At 40.2% G+C, this 20307-nt stretch overlaps 1 protein-coding gene across 8 annotated transcripts in view; it reads right to left on the reverse strand.

Annotated features, from left to right (window-relative positions):
• Positions 1 to 12517: 12517 nt before the first annotated feature.
• Positions 12518 to 20307, reverse strand: part of AFF1 (AF4/FMR2 family member 1) — a 214738-nt gene continuing 206948 nt past the window's right edge. For all 8 annotated transcript variants that reach the window (XM_033214150.1, XM_033214147.1, XM_033214149.1 and 5 more), the window contains 2 exons: positions 18788 to 19011; positions 12518 to 17925 (listed from right to left, as the gene is read on the reverse strand). In XM_033214150.1, coding sequence (XP_033070041.1) covers positions 17804 to 17925; positions 18788 to 19011 — 346 coding nt within the window. In that variant the 3' untranslated portion in view covers positions 12518 to 17803. The remainder of the gene's footprint in view (positions 17926 to 18787; positions 19012 to 20307) is intronic.

Genomic DNA, 20307 nt, shown 5'->3' on the forward strand with positions numbered 1-20307 from the left:
AGTGGAGAGCGACAATTTGGAAGCCTTTTATTTATTTCTCTTGCCTAATTGCTCTGGCTAGACTTCCTCTGTTTCTTTTGTTTCTATCTTTTTTATTTCTTTGGGCATTTCACGCATAGTTATCTTTATATCCTGTAGCCAATAATTCCAATATCTGAAGTCCCTTGAGGGTCTAAATCTGTTTATTGTCTCTGTTGAGCTTTTCCTTATGGTATGCCATTCTTCCTGTGTTTGGTGGGGTTTTTTTGTAAATATGTATTTAGTAGAACCTGGGAGAATCCAGAGGTTCTTTAACTGGGAATGTGCTCCTTCAGAGAGGTTTTGCATTTGTGTCTCTAGGCTAGGGAACAAAACTGATCTGGGACATTTTAGCTTTCTTCTTGGCTCCTCCTTTTGCTATGGATCTAGAACTTGGTCTCTCAATCCCAGTGCTGATAATGGCATTTATCCTCGGGGCAACTTTGGTTTTCCTGTTTAGTCACCACTCCTGCTCAGATTCCATCTCTTATATTGGCCTTTCAGTGTCCCTGCTTTCTTGAGAGCCCAGTAAAGCATTTTTAAAAGTATATTGTTTATAACTGAACTAGGAACTAATAGTAATGGGAGAGCCCTTCAGATGATCTTGTCTTTCATAACCCCACAAACCACTACCATTCTAGAAGCCAAAGAAAAGACATAGTTTTGTCTTGATATTCACTCATTTTTCTCTTGTGTACCACTAGCCTCCTCTGAAATTTATGTGTTGAAGATGTTCCATAGACCAGGGGGCCGCAGCCCCCGGGCCTCAAATCAATACTGGTCCATAGCCTGTTGGGAACGGAGCTGCACAGCAGGAGGTGAGCAGCAGGTCAGTGAGCATTACTGCCTGAGCTCTGCCTCCTGTCAGATCAATGACGGCATTAGATTCTCATAGGGGAGCAAACTTTATTGTGAACTGTGCATGTGAGGGATCTAGGTTGCAATCTCCTTAAGAAAATCTAATGCCTGATGAGCTGAGGTGGAATCGTTTCATCTCAAAATCACCTATCCCCACCCCCGCCCTGTCCGTGGAAAAATTGTCTTCCGCAAAACTGGTCCCTGGTGCCAAAAAGGTTGGAGACTGCTGCCATAGACCTTAACAGAGCTTTCTCTCTTTTTTGAGACAGGGTCTTGCTTTGCTGCCCAGGTTGGAGTGCAGTGGCGTGACCATGACTCACTGCAGCCTTGAGCTCCCATCTCTGTCTACTGAGTAGTACTACAGGCCCGCACCACTATACCTGGCTAATTTTGATATTTTTGTAGAGACAGGTCTTGCTAAGTTGCCCGGGCTGGTATTGAACTGCTGGGCTCAAGCAATCCTCCTGCCTCAGCCTTCTAAAGTGCTGGGATTAGAGGCCAGAATGAGCCTTTTGATCCCATATATTATTACACCTGAAGTTTCTTAATTAAATTTAAACTAGGAGTTTATAAAAGGATAATTCAGGAAATGTAAAATTGCTTGGTATGGATATGCCTGTCACTTCAAGTGTCTCTCTTTGAATATCTCAAGTTACTAGTTATTTTATATAACATCAGACCCTTAGCACATTGATGTGTTTTAAGTCCCTTCATAAATATGACTCCAAAATACTGATGGAGAGTCAGAAAATAATTGCTTTCTGCTTGAAACTTTATAACCTTTCTTTTTAAATAAATATTTCTGTTTAATGTAACAAATGTAATAGGCTTTTGGCCAAAAGTAATAAAATTCTTACCTGACCATAAATTCCTAAATTTCCCTAGTCCATTTGCAAACAGTGATCTTTTTTCCTGTCTGAAAACCAGAGCTCAGGACCAAATGACATAGTGGCTATTTGTATTGCTTTCTAATACACAGTGCTGTTAGTTTTCTTTCTTTCACTTGTTTCATTTCCCAGTACCTATTCTAATGCAGCACTAAATCTGTGTTTTTTGAGTTAGCTTTATTGCAGTATGATTTATATTAAATTCACCTGCTGTAAGTGTACATGGTGATTCAGTAAACCTGTAGCATTGTGCTAGCCTCATCATAATCCAGATTTGGAACACTTTCATCATCTCCCTGAAATTCTCATGAGCCCGTCTGCAGTCAGTCCCCAGTCCTCCCCTCCTTTCTCTTGACCCTAGGTAGCCACTGATCTGCTTTCTGTCTATAAATTTGTCTTTTCTGGGTATTTCATATAAATTGAATCACACACCATATTTAGTCTTTTGCATCTGCCTTCTCTCACTCAGCATAATATTTTTGAGGTTCACTTCATCCATAGTGTAGAATTTTTATAGCTGAATAGTATTCCCTCATATGTATATATCACATTTTGTTTATTCATTCACCAATAATGGTGGTTTGGATTGTTTCCAATTTTTGGCTATGTGTGATGCCATGAATGTTCATGAACATATCTTAATTGACCATATGCTTTCATTTATCTTGGGTAGTTTCATATACGTGGAATTGCTGGGTTTTATTGTAACATGATTTTAACTTTTTAAGAAACTGCAAACTGTTATCCAAGTGGCGGTACCATATATTTCCACCAGCAACATATGAGATTTCCAGTTGCTCCTTGTCTCCTCCAACACTTGATATTGCCTTTTCCTTTGATTGTATCCATTCTCCTGGCTGTGAGACATGGTGTCATTGTGGTTAAATGAATTTACAGTGCTTTCAAACAGCATCTTTTCCCTAAAGAAAATGGTTGCCCTCTAGTGGCTCATTCTGCACATTACACTTGGGAAAGGGGTACTAATGAGAAGTCTAAAGCTCAGAACTGGCTTGTTAAAATGTACATTCATTTCACAGCATGCCTGGTTTAGCACACTGAACACAATTTGAGTCCAGTTTCAAAATGTTTTGCTTCATTACTACTATTAATAATACCCAGGAACTGAGCTGGTTGGTTGTGGCTTTTACGTAATCCCAAGAGGTACATTATAGTCAAAACTAAATTTGTGTGCTTTAGATCTTATCCACTGTATGCACTAAGATCTTTTGGTATAACAAAGGTTTAGACCTGTAGAGTGGCTAACGCCTACAAAGAAGGGGAAAAAAAGGCCAGAGGTGGTTATTGTTTACTCAAACCTATTACATCCTTTCAAATCAGCCAGAGGAATAAATAATTTTTACTAGTGGAATGAATATAAATTCTTTTTAATGAATTGCACACAAATGTAGTGTCTGGTGGCTTGTTGGTATTTTCAGGTAACACCTTGTAAATATGCCGATGGAGAGTTGTAAAAATTTAGGAGACTAGGTCTCAGTTGCCCCCAGGCTCCTAGGGCTCTGCTGAAGAGACAGAACACTGTGCATGTTTTTTTTTTTTAAAGTTAACACTCTGAGCTAAGTAAGGAACCTGGCCAGGGATTTACTCATTTAAGGAATGTGTATTTGGTAAGTAAAAGAAGATGTGGCTTCAGGAAATTGGGGTAGTAGAACCAAACATTTAATGATTTAATGTAAGAAGTTTTTGCTTTAAAGCTATCACTCATATAGGTGATGTCATTTATTTTTTAGAAAGTGGAGAAAATGTATATATGTGAAATTTCCCTAAGCTCTTAGGCTTTAGATTTCCAAATTACCCAACAATGCATTTTATTGTCCTGACACGTCTATAAAATCTTAAGTATACATGTGTGTATTTTATGCCTGAACACAGAATAGTAGAGCCTGATGGATGGGACTGCCTATGGTTGACTAACTGCTTTACTCAGTTTGAGGTAAGGGGGAGGAGAGGGCATTCGTGTATGTGACGTTGGGTACACAGTGATTCCACTCCTTAGTTAGTGTGGTCCACTCCACTTACCAGTTAGAGGTGGATAAGGGAGTATAAAGATTAGGATAAGGGAACATTTAGCCAAGTCTAGGGGGTAAGCTTTGGATATGAGGAAGAGGATTAAGATAATTTTTAAACATGTATCAGAACCTATAAAATGTTGGCACCGTGAAGACGGAGGTTTTTTGTTTTTTTGAGACGGAGTTTTGCTCTTGTTGCCCAGGCTGGAGTGCAATGGCATGATCTCGGCTCACCACAACCTTTGCCTCCCAGGTTCAAGCAATTCTCCTGCCTTAGCCTCCCGAGTAGCTGGGACTACAGGCGTGTGCCACCACACCCCTGGCTAATTTTGTGTTTTCAGTAGAGACGGGGTTTCATGTTGGTCAGACTGGTCTCGAACTCCTGACCTCAGGTGATCTGCCCGCCTCAGCCTCCCAAAGTGCTGGGATTGTAGGTGTGAGCCACCGCGCCTGGCTGAATACTGGTTTTTAAATAATTAACGTGGAAATTTTAAACTTACTCCTATGGTGCTGCCATCATTGCCCAAAGAAAAAAACTTAGGTAGATATTGAAATTATCTAATAGGGACACATTTTTTATCCTCTGTCTTTTGCAATTGTGTTTTGGCGCCAAGTCTGATGAGTTATTTATGTGGATAGTATTGTTTAACTCTTTGTAGAAAAGCAACTATAACATAAGTAGGATGTACATATGCTTGCACATAGTTCTGAAGGCAGTTTTTGTTGTTGTTGTTTTGAGATGGAGTCTTGCTCTGTCGCCCAGGCTGGAGTGCAGTGGTGCAGTCTAGGCTCACTGCAACCTCCACCTCCCGAGTTCAAGTGATTCTCCTGCCTCAGCCTCCCGAGTAGCTGGTACTACAGGTGTGTGCCACCACACCCAGCTAATTTTTGTATTTTTATTAGAGATGAGGTTTCACCATGTTGGCCAGCCTGGTCTCAAACCTCTGACCTCATGATCCGCCCACCTCGGCCTCCCAAAGTGCTGGGATTACAGGCGTGAGTCACTATGCTGGGCCCTAAAGACAGTTTTAAAGAATTTTGTTCTAAATTTGTTTTGAACTGTGGTAATAAATGTGAAGAAACCACCAAGATGATTTAAAGGACAGTGGTCTTTTAAATAAGTTCTGTGTATCTTTTTAGATTTTAATACACCATCTTTAACAGGGAAATATTTGATTACCAGTATCTTTATCTTACACACTTTAGGATATCATATTTCAACTCCTTCCTTTTTTTCTTACAGATGAGGAAATATAGTACCAGACATTCACGTAACTTGTGCAAGGTAGAGGATGGTTATTCAGTGCCGTGCTTTTTATTTGTTTCTGGTTGGCTGTTTTGCCTGGACAGTGTAAGGCAGGTGAGGGGGCCAACACATTCAGTCTTCAGGGTCACTAGCTTCAGAATTAAAGTTTTATTCTGCCCCTATACTCTCAAACTTGGAGGACCCTGGCAGAATTTATACTGTTGCCTGTTTCAGTTACCATTTCTTATTTCCTGGGATTTTACCCATTAAAGCTTAGTTTATATTATTCATGACTTAAAAACATTTACTTTATACTCATTTCTTGAAATGTCTGTTACACTAGCATTTAGTGTTTTATTAAACTTTTATTTATTAAATAATACATGTCCTCATGCAAATAAGGAAAAAAAACTGTCAATTTTAGCTGTCTCTACAGGTGCACTAGTGTCTTGACTAGTGCTGGTAAATGGAGAAAATCCATAGGGCAACATGGATTTTAATGACACATTCTTCTAATGACGCATTAGAATAGTTGCTAGCAACTGCAGATTTCTAGGACTTCTTTCTCAAGCTCCAGTTTATAAAGCCTCTAAGGCCTATTGACAGTCCAGTCTTACTAACCTCAGTCTAATTGTCTATAGTATAATCCAAAAGTGGTTAAATGGTAACAGTGTTAAGACTCTGGCTGCAGATAACATTAAAGCAGTTTATAAAACCACATTTTCAGTAGTTTATTCTCACAAGCAAAACCCCTTTCATAACTTGAAATCAGACAAATCTGTACCATCTGAGCTTCACCTTTTACTAGCATCCTAACCATGGACAGATTACAGTTGTCTCTCTGTCCTTGGGTTCTGCATCTATAGATTCAACCCACTGTGAATTGCAAATATTGAGGGCATGGGGGTGGTGAAAGGGATGGTGTTGTATCCATTCTGAACAGGTAAAGACTTTTATATTGTCATTCCCTAAACAATGTAACAACTATTTACATAGCATTTATAAGTAATCTGGAGATGACTTAAGGTATAGGGGAGGATGTGTGTAGATGATATGAAAATACTGTACCATTTTCTATCAGGGACTTGAGCATCCTTGGATTTTGGTATGGGGGAAAATCCAGGATCTAATCCCACATGGATACCAAGGGTTGACTATACTTATCTTGGGCTCATGTGTCATCTGTGAAGCATAATGACTCATTTGAAAGATGGTTTCAAAGTACAAGCAATGGAAAGAACATAGTGCATGTGGCTTCATGCATACTTCTCTTCCACATTTTTACTTTTTTAGGTCAGTGTTGTGCTATAGGGATGGGAATGTATCATGGATGTAGGAAAGGGGAAATGCTGGTTGGCTGTGTTTTGCTGTGGGGAATTCCGGACAAATACATAGGTACAAGAGGAGTGCTGTCCTCCACCTGTCAGATAAACTGGCTTATGCTCTGCTCTCAAGCTTGAAATAATCTGAAGTGTGTCCACAGGGTGCTAGTTTTAGAATAGTGACATCTATGTTAAGAGGAATGGCTGAAAGCAGAGACAATGGCTAGTTGAATGGAAAAACACTAGGTCTGAAATTACCTGTAACTTGGGTAGAGACATGTCAGATGATCCAGGAGCTGGGCACCCTGACCTATGCTTTAATGCCTACACACATACCGAAGCATGCAATTTTACACAAAGGAATCACTGAAACTATTGATTGGATGTGAGTAAATTTCACAAGAACAAGAAACCAGTGTCGTCTTTTTAACCTACATTCAAGATAAGCAAATAGGACTATAGTTAAGTTCAGGACTGACATTTGGCAAGCAATTTTATATTTGCTCTCGGCTGTAAAGACAATCCATGATGAAATTCGTGTTCATTCCATGGGTTTCAAAACTGCCAATTTAAACAGCTTCCACTTTATCCAGAATAAATATCATTTGCTTGGACAAGTAGTAAAAAGATTAGTGGAGCTTCAAATGCCAAAGATCCTGAGTTGGTGACACACACAGTCTGACTCGGGGATTGATCATGTTTTCCGCTAGGTTTGTAAAAAGAAAGGTAAAGGTGGGAACTGTTGTAAGCAGCTCACAGGTGATACCTGCTGAGGTGTAGGCACTGGAGCAAACTCAGCAAGAGGCATGCAGTTGGTTGGAGGCAATCAACCTTGTACAGCCTCCTTACTCGACAAACTAGTAGGCAAAAGACAATCTCAGAAAATGAACTAAGTACAGGAATATAGACATTCCGTAAAGTCACACAAATGACCAATGAACTTGTGATAAAATGGTTAACTTCATTTGTCAGATAAATGCAAGTAGTGTAAGGTTGTTTTTTTACCTTGCTCTCACAACTGGCAAAAATGTAAGATCATCTGCAGTTGGTGGGGAAGGTAGGTAGTTCGATAACATCAAATTTTTTTTTTTTGTGACATGGTCTTGGCTCTGTCACCAGGCTGGAGTGCAGTGGTGCGATCTCGGCTCACTGTAACCTCCACCTCCTGGGTTCAAGTGATTCTCCTGCCTCAGCCTCCAAAGTAGCTAGGACGACAGGCGCACGCCCCCACGCCCAGCTAATTTTTTTTTTTTTTTTTTTGGTATTTTTAGAGACGGTTTCACCATATTGGCCAGGATGGTCTTGATCTCTTGACCTTGTGCTGGGATTACGTGCGTGAGCCACCGCGCCCAGCCTATAACATCAAAAATTTAAAATTTAGCTTACGCTTTGACCCAGACATTTCCCTTCCAGGAATTTATCGTATAGAATACTTGTAAGAATGTACAAAGATGTTGTGTACTACGATTCCTTCAGTACATTGTTGTAACCACAGAATATTGTGGGGAGGAGTGACCTGTGTCCATAATGGGAAAATATTTAAGTAAATGGTGGCATATCTTATTACATGGTACTTTGTAGCCAAAGTATGCTGGACATTGAAAAAGGATACACAGTGTAAAAAAAATGCACAGAAAAGTTGTAGAAAGATCCACACACACTTAAAGGCTGTGGAGTCTGGGGAGGACGTGCACGTGCCCTTTCACTTTTTGCCCTGTATGCCTCTATGTCGTTGTCCCTTGGTATCAGTGTGGGTTGGTTCCAGGATCCTCACAAATACCACAATCCACGGATGCTTAATTCCCTTTGTAAAATGGCACAATATTTGCATATAACCTGTGCACATCCTCCCATATACTATAAATCATCTCTACATTACTTTCAGTACCCAATACAATGACCACACATCACTTCATTCACGTGGATGCAACATAGTACTCAGCACGTGGCGAATTCATTATGTCTTTTAGAACTTCGTGGGAATTTTTCACCCTGAATATTTTCTATCCGTTGAATCCACCATGGATATGGAAGGCTGACTGTAATTTGTTTTACTAGTCTGTAAATCAGCTTAAAAATAGGATTAAAAAATTACATTCTCATGTATATATAAGCTTGGGAAGCGCTTTAAAACCACCTTACCAGGATCACTTGCTGCTTCCCTTGAGATTGTGAATTCCTCAGTTGCAGTCCTGGGAGCCAAGTTTTACCTGCACAAGGAGTTTCTTCAAAGATTGTAGTTCAAAGATGGAAAACTAAAGGCATTTTTCTATAGTTCATTCAGTTGAGCACGACCAGTTTTCCACATCCCAATAGTATGAGTACTCCTAAGAAAATACGTGCTCATGCACCATTTTTGAGAAGGGGTGGTGGTGGTTCTTAGAGGATAATTTATAGGAATAGCAGTGAAGACGTCAAAACCCGTAATTGTTTCTTCCTCCTACACGTGAAATAAGGTAAATGAGATGTTAGGACTGGGCCTCCATAATAGAGAAGGGTGATTTAAAGCACTTATCCAGGGGAGGCACATGGTCTTTTTAAAGCTAAAATAGAATTGTGTGTTCAAAGAGTATTTCAAGGCCCGCCCTCAGTCTGTTGGAAGGGCAAAGGCCCTTATTATCAGAGCCTTGGTGTCTCAGTACAGTCTTGCTTTCAGCTGAGTGTGGTCTACTGGAAAACCACAAACGCTGAAAGAGTCCTGTTCCTCAGACAAAACAGACTAGACAGTACAATTATCTAATCACTACCAAAGTAACAGCAGATAAACCTCCGATTCTGATAAAGACACATTGGGTTTCAAAGTTATTTGGAATGAATTTGAGGGTCCTAAGCCCCACCTAGATGACTGACTTAAAAGTAGCCTGGATTGTGACAATTTACATTCCTAACAACCCTGGCAAATAGTGAGCCAGTACCTATTCAAATAATGCAGGCTCCAAAAGTGCCCAGATACTTGCTAATAAAAGACAGGACACAAAGGGAGATTACCGCTTTAATGTCACAGAGTAGTTGCCAGTATTCAGTGGTAGTAAAACTGCCTTGTACAGCATTTGGGAAATAGTCTGTATGCACCGTATGGAGACACCAAAAGCAGAAACTGCAAGGACATTGCTAGAAGTCTACCTACTTAAATTTTTTTTTTTTTTAAAGCCCAGCATAATAAAAATCAAAAAACTAATTTGGAGAGAAATACTTAACAAAAGGTTACTATCCTCTAAATACATAAATCAAAAGGAAAAACATGCATTTTTCAGCCTGGTGGATCATCTTTTCTTTACCGCTCAGCATCCCCTTCCTTATTAGCAGAACCCTTCCAACTGGTGAACTCAATCTCTATGACTGGTGAAAACAGCTTTCCCCACCAAGATGGGCATTTGAACTGGGTCTAGAATACTAGTCACATAACCCATGCACTGCAAATGGCAGCTTAATGTGAGGGAAAAATAGTCTATCATGGAATAAAACACACCAGGGACACCATTTGCCACCTATCAAGTTCGGTGATTTTTCCCCTTCCCCTTTTCCAACATAACACCCAGGTTAGGTAAAGGATTTGGAAAATAGATACTCTGAAAACATGTGATAAAACTTCTTTTGAGACGGATTCTTGCTGTGTCGCCCAGGCTGGAATGCAGTGCCACGATCTCTGCTCACTGCAAGCTCTGCCCCCCGGGTTCACGCCGTTCTCCTACCCCAGCCTCCCGAGTAGCTGCGACTACAGGCGCCCGTCATCATGCCCGGCTAGTTTTTGTGTTTTTAGTAGAGACGGGGTTTCACCTTGTTAGCCAGGATGGTCTCGATCTCCTGACCTCGTGATCCACCCGCCTCGGCCTCCCAAAGCGCTGGGATTACAGGCGTGAGCCAACGTGCCCGGCCGGTAAAACTTTTCTATGGGTAACGTGACAGTAACAAGAGCCTGTAAAATACACTCTTCCCATTCTTTAACTCCCAATAAAATCATGTTTTTAGCAAGGATCATCCATGTGTGCTATAATAAAATCAAGTGAAAGGTGGTGGGGATAGGGAAAAAGATCTTATTTATTATAAAGGAGAGTTCTGGTGATTATATCTTAGCCAAAGACTCAAATTTAGTATCACACAGTAAAAACCATTCTAATTACCTCCTGATGTGATCCAGCATGAAGTCCACAGCATCACCTGTGAAGGATTCTTGCCAAATATAATCAGACCTCTAGACTGAACTTCCAGTTTATAGAAAATACAGGAGATGAATGAATTAATGAACATTTGGGGGAACCAGACAAATCGAGGATGGGGGAAATTACATTTAAAAAAGTGGGGGAGGGTGCCTGGGCGTGGTGGCTTACACCTGTAATCCCAGCATTTTGGGAGGCCTAGGCACGGTAGATCACTTGAGCCCAGGAGTTCAAGACCAACCTGGACAACATGGTGAAACAGTGTCTCTACAAAAAACACAAAAATTAGCTGGGCATGATGGCATGTGCCTGTCATCCCTACTACTCGGGAGGCTGAGGTGGGAGGATCGACCGAGTGCTCAGAGCTATGATTGTGCCACTGCACTCCAGCCTGTCTCAAAAAAAAAAAAAAAAAAAAAAGGTTTGCGGTGGGTGAAGGAAGGATTGTTCTCAAGACTAAAGAGACATAACTGCTAAATGTAATGCATGAAACAGTTGAAGCCATGTTCAAAAGGTAAGTTTGAAGGCCGCTACAGAAATCTGAATATGGACTGAACATTAAGCACTGATAAATGACTTTAGATCCTATAATGGTATTGTGACTACATTGGAAAGTGTCCTGACAGTTGCATGCTACAACTTTTAGGGGTGAAATATGTCTGCAACCCACTATTCAGCGTGAGCGTACACACCTTCACATTTACATAAAAAATATGGTAAAATGTTAATTGTTCAATCTAGGTGGTAAGTATATATGTATACATAGTATTATTTTTTTCAGGATATGTTTGAATATTTTCCCAAAAAAAGAAAAATGAATGTTTTCACCATACAATCCACTTCTTGGAATTTATTCCAAAGAAATATCCCAAATTAAAAATATTTGAATTTCCCCAAATACTTTGTTCCAGGGATGGTCATGGAAACATTCTTTATAATATCCCCAGATTAGAAACAATCTCAATGTTTAACAAAGAGGTTAAATTGGCACAACCATACCTGGACTACTACTACTAAGTTATACAAGATATGATATGGAAAGTTTTGGTGAAAAAGGTTCAACACCCAGAAGAGACTTGATAACTGAGACCGATTTTTCAAGCCCTAGTTCCAATTATTTTCCCTGTAGTTTTTCTCAATCAGATCTAAAACACTCCCTTTCCCCACACTTGCTACTGTACGCCTTGTACAACAGTTATTGTTGACTTTTCAACTTTACTATAAATTTACAGGGGTTGGGTCTATGTTTGTTCACTAGGACTAGTCCAAGTGAAGCATGATCTAACGTTTGGAAGGATAAAAAATTAAAAAGGAAGAGGAAGGCAGTGAGTGTTCCAGCTGGAGGGTCAGCAGTTGGGATATGGCAGCGCAGTAAGGGGAGGAAATCAAATAGCCACTGGTTTCTGAGTGATTACATAATGCCACACACCATGCTAAACAATCTCCATACATCATCTAATGTGATCCTTGCAATCTTACTGGGTGGATACCATATCAACAGTTGTAAAAGAGAAATGCAGAGAGGTTAATTTGACCAAGGGTCACATCATTAGCAAACCAGAAAATCAGATCCAAACACAAGGAAGTGAGATTTCAGCACCTAGGTCCTTTCCCATTTCATGAAATCACGAAGAGTATTTTTTCTTTAACAGTGGCAAAGGGTGAAAAGGCCAGATAACCTTTAGATTCCTTTCAATACCAACATTCTACAAACCTGTCTACACGGCAAATTTGGTCACTGCTACACCCTCCAGTTGATGTTAAGGATAAGAAGCCACACTAGTGATGTTAGACCAATTTGTGTCTGATTATGATCTTAGCGAGAACACCTGAACAGAAGGATAAGCTGCCTGAGCACAGTTCTTTCTCCATTCCAGCAGTAAATATTATGAATAAGGGCACACTGTTCATGTGAAACTCCTTGGCTATAGATGGCAATTTCACATAACAGTATTAAGAATTACTGGATTCAGGTAAAGGGAAAGCATGGATTCAACCCCAATGATTTCTCGAAATTTTTATTCATTTTTTTGTTTTTTTACAGCTTGATCCTCTTATGAAAAGGAAAGAATTTAAAGATGAACAATTACGTTTTTGTTTAAACAGCAATTAATCCTCATTACAGAGAACAAAAGATCTGTGGCACACTGTCTTTGGGAAGATCTTTTGCAGACTTTTCTTCTAAAAAAAAACTATTAATTATCTCACAGATCACATATTCTCTTTCAAACGACTATACAAGGCAGCTAAATTTTATTCACAAAGCCCCAAGTTGCAGTTCCATTGATGAAGTAGGTAAAATACATGTATACTTTGTGTTGCACATCTTCCCATTGAGAGCATCACTGCTTCCCTACCCTATGTACAAAATCATTGTGTTGATGAGAGCTGGCACATTATTCCACAGTAATTAAAGAAAAACTCATTATTTTAAAGATAGACCAGTGATTTTTCATTTATCAACTGGAAAATTTACTCCTTTTTAAAACAATTTTAATAATACCAAGATTTAACTTTCCTCCAAAGTTATAAGAAAGCAAAAAATATATAATATAATATAATATATAATGGTAATAAATAAAAAAAAGGCAACCCTGCTCAGGTATTATCCAAAACACGATCACATTCAGAAAAAAAAAATTAAAACAAGATTTGGGACACATGCATGCGTACATACACACACACACCCTAACACGAACAGTGTATACTTGATATCTGAGGGGGGATGTGCAGTAATTTTAACAATACATGTTGGTGGCCTGAACAAAAGGTGAAGTTAATACTGCCTGTGTTAAGCATTGCTTAAAAACCTACTTTTGAGCAAAGCAAGCTGCCTTCCTTAGGTCAGCCACTGCCTGGTCCAACCAGCACAGCTTGGCCAGCCTCACTATGAGTGGTCTTATTCCCTTGTCTTCTCCAGGCCAATATACGAATATATAGGCTCACAAGGAGCTGTAGGGTTTCCCTCCTGCCCTCTTAGATAGAGAAGTATAGGCACTTCTCTACCTAATGCACTGCCTGCTGATCTCTGACGCTCAGTGGAACAGAATATAGTGTCATTTCCCCCTGACAATAAGAAACTTATAGCCACCTAAAGAAAAGCAGTAGTTGGTATTTGTCAACTCACCATAAATAAGAACTAAAGAACACGGTCAGTGCTCACAATTCAGGAAGAGATGAACACTCTTAAAGTCACCGAGAAACCAACACAACTGGATTGCATATTTGAGGTTCACATGGTGGCAATATCACTTGCAGTGTTTGAAGGAAAACCCCCAACACTGTGCTATTCTGCCATTACACCTCCTTCCAATAGAATGACACAAGATAAAGGCACAGGAAAATACCTTACATCCATTAATCCTAAGTGGGACCCAAAACAAGAGGCAACTGGCTCAAGACCAGGAGGGAAAAAGGTACTGCCATAATCGATCCCAGCATCCCTCCATGGCTGCAATGCCCAACTCTCACTTTCCAGGGAGAAAACTCTATACTCTTGTGTTTCTAAAGGAAGCACAAAATATTCTTGCAAGATTTAAATACTGCTAATCAGTGGCAAAGAGTGTAAATAGATGAAATGGCAAAGTTTTAAGTTTTTTTGTAGTGTTTGGGAAAATAAAGAATCTGTGGTAGGAAGCAAGCAAGTTTAAGTACAAAAAATTAAAAGAAAAAAGGCCAGCCTCAAGCCTTAATCTACCTTAAGATGCACAAATACAACTCAAACTTCATAAAGCAGAGGAGTAAAAGGTGCAAGAGTCATGTAGCATCCCTGAAGCCATGGCAAAACAAACACAGCAGTATTTCAAAACTAGGTTCAAAGGCACAATTCAATCAATCAGCCTCTTATTCTCTGTTTAAGTGTATGTATTTATATCCTTTTGTATATCAGAGATAACAGTTTTGTTAATTGTGGAGGATACAATGGTTTTCTTTTTGCTTCTAAAAATTACTGAAGATGAATCATAATAAATCAGTAAGCTCCCGACGCTAGTAACATTAATGTGTAAGATACCAAATAAGGCAAGTTTTCAGCCAGAAAGGGGTAGGGGATTTTAGCTTTTTAAACATCCCGAGACCTGAAATTAAAGAATACAGGACAAGGGAGATAAGTGTGGTCCAATTTGCCCAAGGGAAATAGCTACACGTTTTGGTCAAAACAGATCTATAATATAAAGATCCTTTTGTTACAAAATATTAATGCTTTTCCTATTCAGTATTGTGATCAAATCATAATATCAGACAGTCAAATTCTCCTCCTATTGTGATTCTATTTCTGATAAATGCTTGCTGGGCCCTCCCACTCCTCACCACTGCTACTAGGTGGCCAATGTTTTCACAATCCGAACCCAGTATAATCTGATAAATTTTAGTAAAGTGTTTTTTCATTATTTAGCAGGGATCTTAAATTCAATAATTCACAGAAAGGACAGAAACATTCAACACTTTTAAAAATAAAACAGTGTTCTTCCATCTCCTACTAAAGACACACACACACACAGACAGACACAGACACACACACACCCCTTGTAGTGCCAAAGGCAAGATTTACACTCTATTTTCACTCCTTAAGATGCTTTGCATTTGTCTTACTGTGAAGTGTGTACTATTACTGTTATAAGAACTTTGCATATTCAAAGGCTTAATTTTATAATCTAGTCCTTTCAAAATGATCTACCTCAGTACAGATTTTGCCTTTGGGAATTGTAAGCATGCAGTGAAAAAGTGCAAATGATTTTAAAAATCCTTTAGACTTCTATATACAACTGTAACAGCAAAAACACCCTATGAACATTAAGGATTCCTCAGCCACTGCCTTTCACATACTCTATTAAAAAGGTTACCATTAGTTATTCTCTTTTAGGTACAATGCAATAAGGATCAGAAATATCCAATGACCAAAGTAGTACAAATTGATCTATGCACATGTGTTACTTTTTCAAGGGACAAATAAAATCTTTATATCAAGTTCAGAAGGGGAAAAAAAAAACCACAGAGTAAGGCCACTGAAAAAGCAATCTGTTTTAGAGCTGGCTGAGAAATCTACTTGGAAATGTCTTCAGTCAAGGGAGCACTGTGGCTTGCCAACAGAACACGCACATGCTCTGGCACCATCTGCATAGACAGGACCTGCCATAAGGAACACGACCCTTCACAATTGACAGGTGGCTTGTTCTAGGGAATGATGGGGCAAAAGGGGAGGGGATGGCTAAGGGAGTAAGGAAAAAAGAAAGATGTTAAATAACATCTTCAATATCAAAATAAAGCCCGATTCTGGTGCCTTGTCCCTTACATATAAGAGATGGACACACAATGCTACAAACGCACAAAACCTACCAGGCAATTACTGTTCATTTAACACAGGTTTTTAAAACTAGTAGTTTAAAAAGGACCGGGGCTTTGCGTTAGAACATGAATAAATGAACCAGTCATCAGGAATCACACATCAAGGTCTTATGCTCAGATGACTACAACTGTCATTCTCTGGCTTTCACATGAGGGACCAGACCTCTGACTTAGTGATAAGCAAACAACAGTCTGGAGAAGAAACTGAAGGAACAGCCTCACGCAGACCACTCACACTGTGAGAGATAAGCATCGCTCCCATCCCTCGACATATCCCTTTGTATATTTACAAACCACCAAGAGAGTTCCTGCATTCATCAAAGGGATCTTAGATGTCTTCATTACAAATAAAGATGTTTCTCCCTCCTCCACTAACAGGAAAATGTAAAACACACTTGGTAGGAAACACGTAGCGGGGCAGAATAGGGCAAAGGTGGAGAAAACTAGTTACAGAGATGACACTCCTCAATTGTAGTAAGTGTGCAAATTCTACTTCTAAAAAGGATAAAAAAGAATTGGCTTTTAAAAACACTGCACTCAAAGTAATGTTTCCAATAACCTTTAAAGTTTCAATGAAAAAGAAAAATCTGTGCTTATGGGCACATGGGATTTCTGATTGTATTATTTCATTTTAGGTCATTCGAAATGGACTTGGTTTAACGTATACACTATGGCAATAACTTACGGAGGGCCACAGTTCCTCCTCAACCAAATCAAATCCAGCTGAGAACACTCTGGAGTGAAGGCATGTGGTGACGAATTTTTCAAAAGTCTAATTAAACACCCCAAATCTCTACATCCTCTCAGGGAGTTAACTTCCCCTAGACAATCAAGGACTCTGAAAATCTAGTTTTGCTATAAATATAAAATAATTTGTAGCAGAAAAATATAGCCTCTCTAAGAAGCAGATTTCATTTTTCTTGTTCACTGACAAAACTCTGAGTTGGTTGGACAACATGAGTTACCACATAACTGTAGACCACAAATCAGCACCTCAAATTCCAGCTCTACTCAAACAAAACTTTAAAAGCACTTTAGCCATCTGGTCAGGTATAAACGTTGGTTCCCTTCTTCCCCAAGGTAGGAAATTCAGAATAGAGTCAACAGTGACTGCCCTGTTAGAGTCCCTTTTGCTGAAGCAGGGGTGGGAAATGGCAGCGCCAAGTCCTCCCGTGCAGACCTCGAGGCGGCACCCCACGCGCTGTGGCTCCTCCTTGCCGCTCTGACGCGGGCTGACGTTCAGCACAGAAACAGAGAAGTCAGAGCTGGGGTGAATGTGCAGCACTCTAGGCAACGGGGGGTGGGGGGCGGCAGGAGCAGGGGTTGCCTTCAATTTTATAAATTACAACAGTACTTGGTATTATCAAGCCACTGTTCGTTGGCAGAAAGTGGGGCACAGTGGAGTCCTTCATTACTTATGGTTTACAGATGGCCATTAGAAGTTATTAAACAAATATTTCTCCCAAAACTCAAAAGAAAAAAAAAATCATCCACAAAACCCTTCACCAAAAGTCATTGTTAAAAAAAAAATTTCCTTCTGGGAATGGACTAGTGTGGCTACTGAGATGATGTAAATTCACTTTCAGAGTTGAAACTGCTTCTCCTCATTTCATTTGCAACTTGTATCCTGCTGGTTAAAAAAAAAAAATAGAAATGTTTCTAGACCATTCATACACCCATTTAAGCTACATTGCACTTCTGTCCTTTAGTTAGGAAGGGCAAGATCATCTCTGGGGCCAGCCTCCTCATCTCTGCTTCTGCATAACCATAGTGTCCAACCAATGATCACACCGTTGTGGAGAGTTTAAGTGGACAAATGTCCTGGCCATCTCATGCTGCTTCTTTTTAGAGTTTGCTGTCCTGATGAAACAAACGTCTGGACTGTTTTTGAGGCTTCCAATGTGCAAAAATAGTTCCCAAGGCATTGAATCAACCTGGGGCTCCATTAAGGTGTTTTGGTTAATTCTAGTAGCTGCTGAAAACCCTGTCGTGTATAGTGCACCAGGTCCACCAAACTGCTGTTGAGGGCCAAGGTGCACACATTTGTGCTGAGCCGAGCAAAGAATTCTGCAAAAACAAAACAAAAAAACAAGTAAATACACAAGCACACACAAAAATTAAAATTCAAGGTTCCAGAAGGTACCTCCCCACAATATTCTGCATTTTATCACATAAAAAAGATCACAATCTACTGTCACTGCTTGCTAATTCTCTACTAGACTATAAACCCGGTTTGCTTTAGAGCTGAATCCATAATGCTTAGCACAGTGGCTGGCACTTGGAAAACACCAAATTTGTACCTTTGCCTCAAAAGATGCATTAATGGGGGGAAAAAAAAAGTTAAAAGTATTATCAGTTTGATAAGATTGGATAAGGCCCTAAGAGGCTATGTGGAAAGTAAGTGGTTACAGCCAGCTGGCTCCAACTCTCCTAAACCTTGCATTTCTCCAAGGGTCTTCTTCCCCAAACAAGTCTGAATAATGTTTACTACACTGCATCTCTGGTACTATAGCTACTATCTTTCTTATCATATACTAAAAACAAATAATCATCTCAGTATTTGGGTTATGCTACTTTGTATCTCCAATGTGCTGAGCCTAGGAGCAGCCAGTGACTCCTCTTCTTCATTTGCCTTGCCTTTCAGCTAGCATTTCAGATCAGGCTGAGATGACAACAGAATCTCAGAAGGGGCAAGGTGCTAAAATCACTTCTAGTTTGGTTTTGCTAAGATCTAGCCACAGAAATTCAGCTCCATGCCACAGTGCTCAAGGAATAATTGCAACTAGGTTTTGAGGCTGAATGGAGAAAATATAATTAAACAGCTACACATTTCCTTTTCTCCAAGAAACTGAACTTAAAATATAAACCAGTGTTATTTCCTCCCAATCCACACCCCCCAGTAATTACCACCACAAAGCCATTTATTTACCTTTATTCTTTCTTGTGAGGGCCTCGGCCTGTTCCCAAAGGTCAAAGGCGGTAAGAACATGGGACGTGATGGTGACATAGGAAGATGTCATATTCTGGATAGTGACTGGGGTGCTGATGGTGGCAGCCACCCCACTGCTCCCCACACTGCCAGCACTTGACTGGGACCCTACGGAGCTGGCAGGAGAAGGCATTGGGGAAAGAGGGGATGGTGTGCCTGTGCTTCTGGGAGGCAGAAGAGAAGAGAAAACCGGTCAGTCAGTCACCAGTAGCCCCCAGATCACATATTTACATGTCTGGGACTACAGTCCAAGACACAAAGTTTCACTACACACCTGCCAAAATGATAACCACTGCTAAAGTCACTCCTACAAGGTCAATGAGACACCATGCTGGGCTAATCTGTACTCCAAATATGCTTTCCCATGCCATTCGCATAGTCTACTTCCTCTGCCTGGAATCTCCTAGTAAGACAATACTCTTATGTATGCAATGTATGTACATGTGTGTGCGCCTACCTGTATTTCATCCTTTCATCCACTCAGTAAACACTAACCGAGCACCTCCTCTGTACCATGTATTCTTTTAGACACTGTGGATACCCTGGATACATCACAGCTTCCTTTCTGCCACCACTTGAACATCTCTCTTTTCTTGCATTTATCTACTGTTTATTCCTTTTCCTGGGTCACAGCAGAAATTATGTTTTTTTTTTTGAGATGGAGTCTCGCTCTGTCGCCCAGGCTGGAGTGCAGTGGCCGGATCTCAGCTCACTGCAAGCTCCGCCTCCCGGGTTTACGCCATTCTCCTGCCTCAGGCTCCCAAGTAGCTGGGACTACAGGCGCCCGCCACCTCGCCCGGCTAGTTTTTTGTATTTTTTAGTAGAGACGGGGTTTCGCCATGTTAGCCAGGATGGTCTCGATCTCCTGACCTCGTGATCCGCCCATCTCGGCCTCCCAAAGTGCTGGGATTACAGGCTTGAGCCACCGCGCCCGGCCAGAAATTATGTCTTATTAATTTTTGCATTAGTAGCACTTAGCACAATGGGTGCTAAAAGCAGGCTCCTGATAAATATTTGCTGAGTCAATGAATGAACTAATATAAGTATCATGCATCAGAAGACTCAATCTCCTCTTTACTCCACTCTTGGCTGAATATCTGGACCTGCAAGTTAATATGTGACTCAATGTGGATTAAATAAAAAAGAGTTAATGAATATAAAATGGAAAAGATGGCTCAGCGGCAGTAGCCTCATGATGTTACACCTGCCCTTTGGGCTGCACGGACCTAGCAGAATGTACATTTGCAAGGAGTAGAGTGAAAGCTTCATGAGGGCAGTGGTTCTTGTCTGCTGTATCCCCAGTACCTAACACAAGGCTTAGTATGAAGAAGGTGCTCAGTATACACTGGATGGGCAAATGATTGAAGGAGTTATCTAAAAGAATGTGACTGACAATCTGTTAGCTTAGAATAATATCTCAGGTGCAGCAGCCATGAAAATCTTCAGAGGTAATATGAAGT

The sequence above is a fragment of the Trachypithecus francoisi genome, unplaced genomic scaffold (genome assembly GCF_009764315.1).
Source record: "Trachypithecus francoisi isolate TF-2019V2 unplaced genomic scaffold, Tfra_2.0 Lachesis_group1, whole genome shotgun sequence".
In the NCBI taxonomy this organism is placed as follows: Eukaryota; Metazoa; Chordata; class Mammalia; order Primates; family Cercopithecidae; genus Trachypithecus; species Trachypithecus francoisi.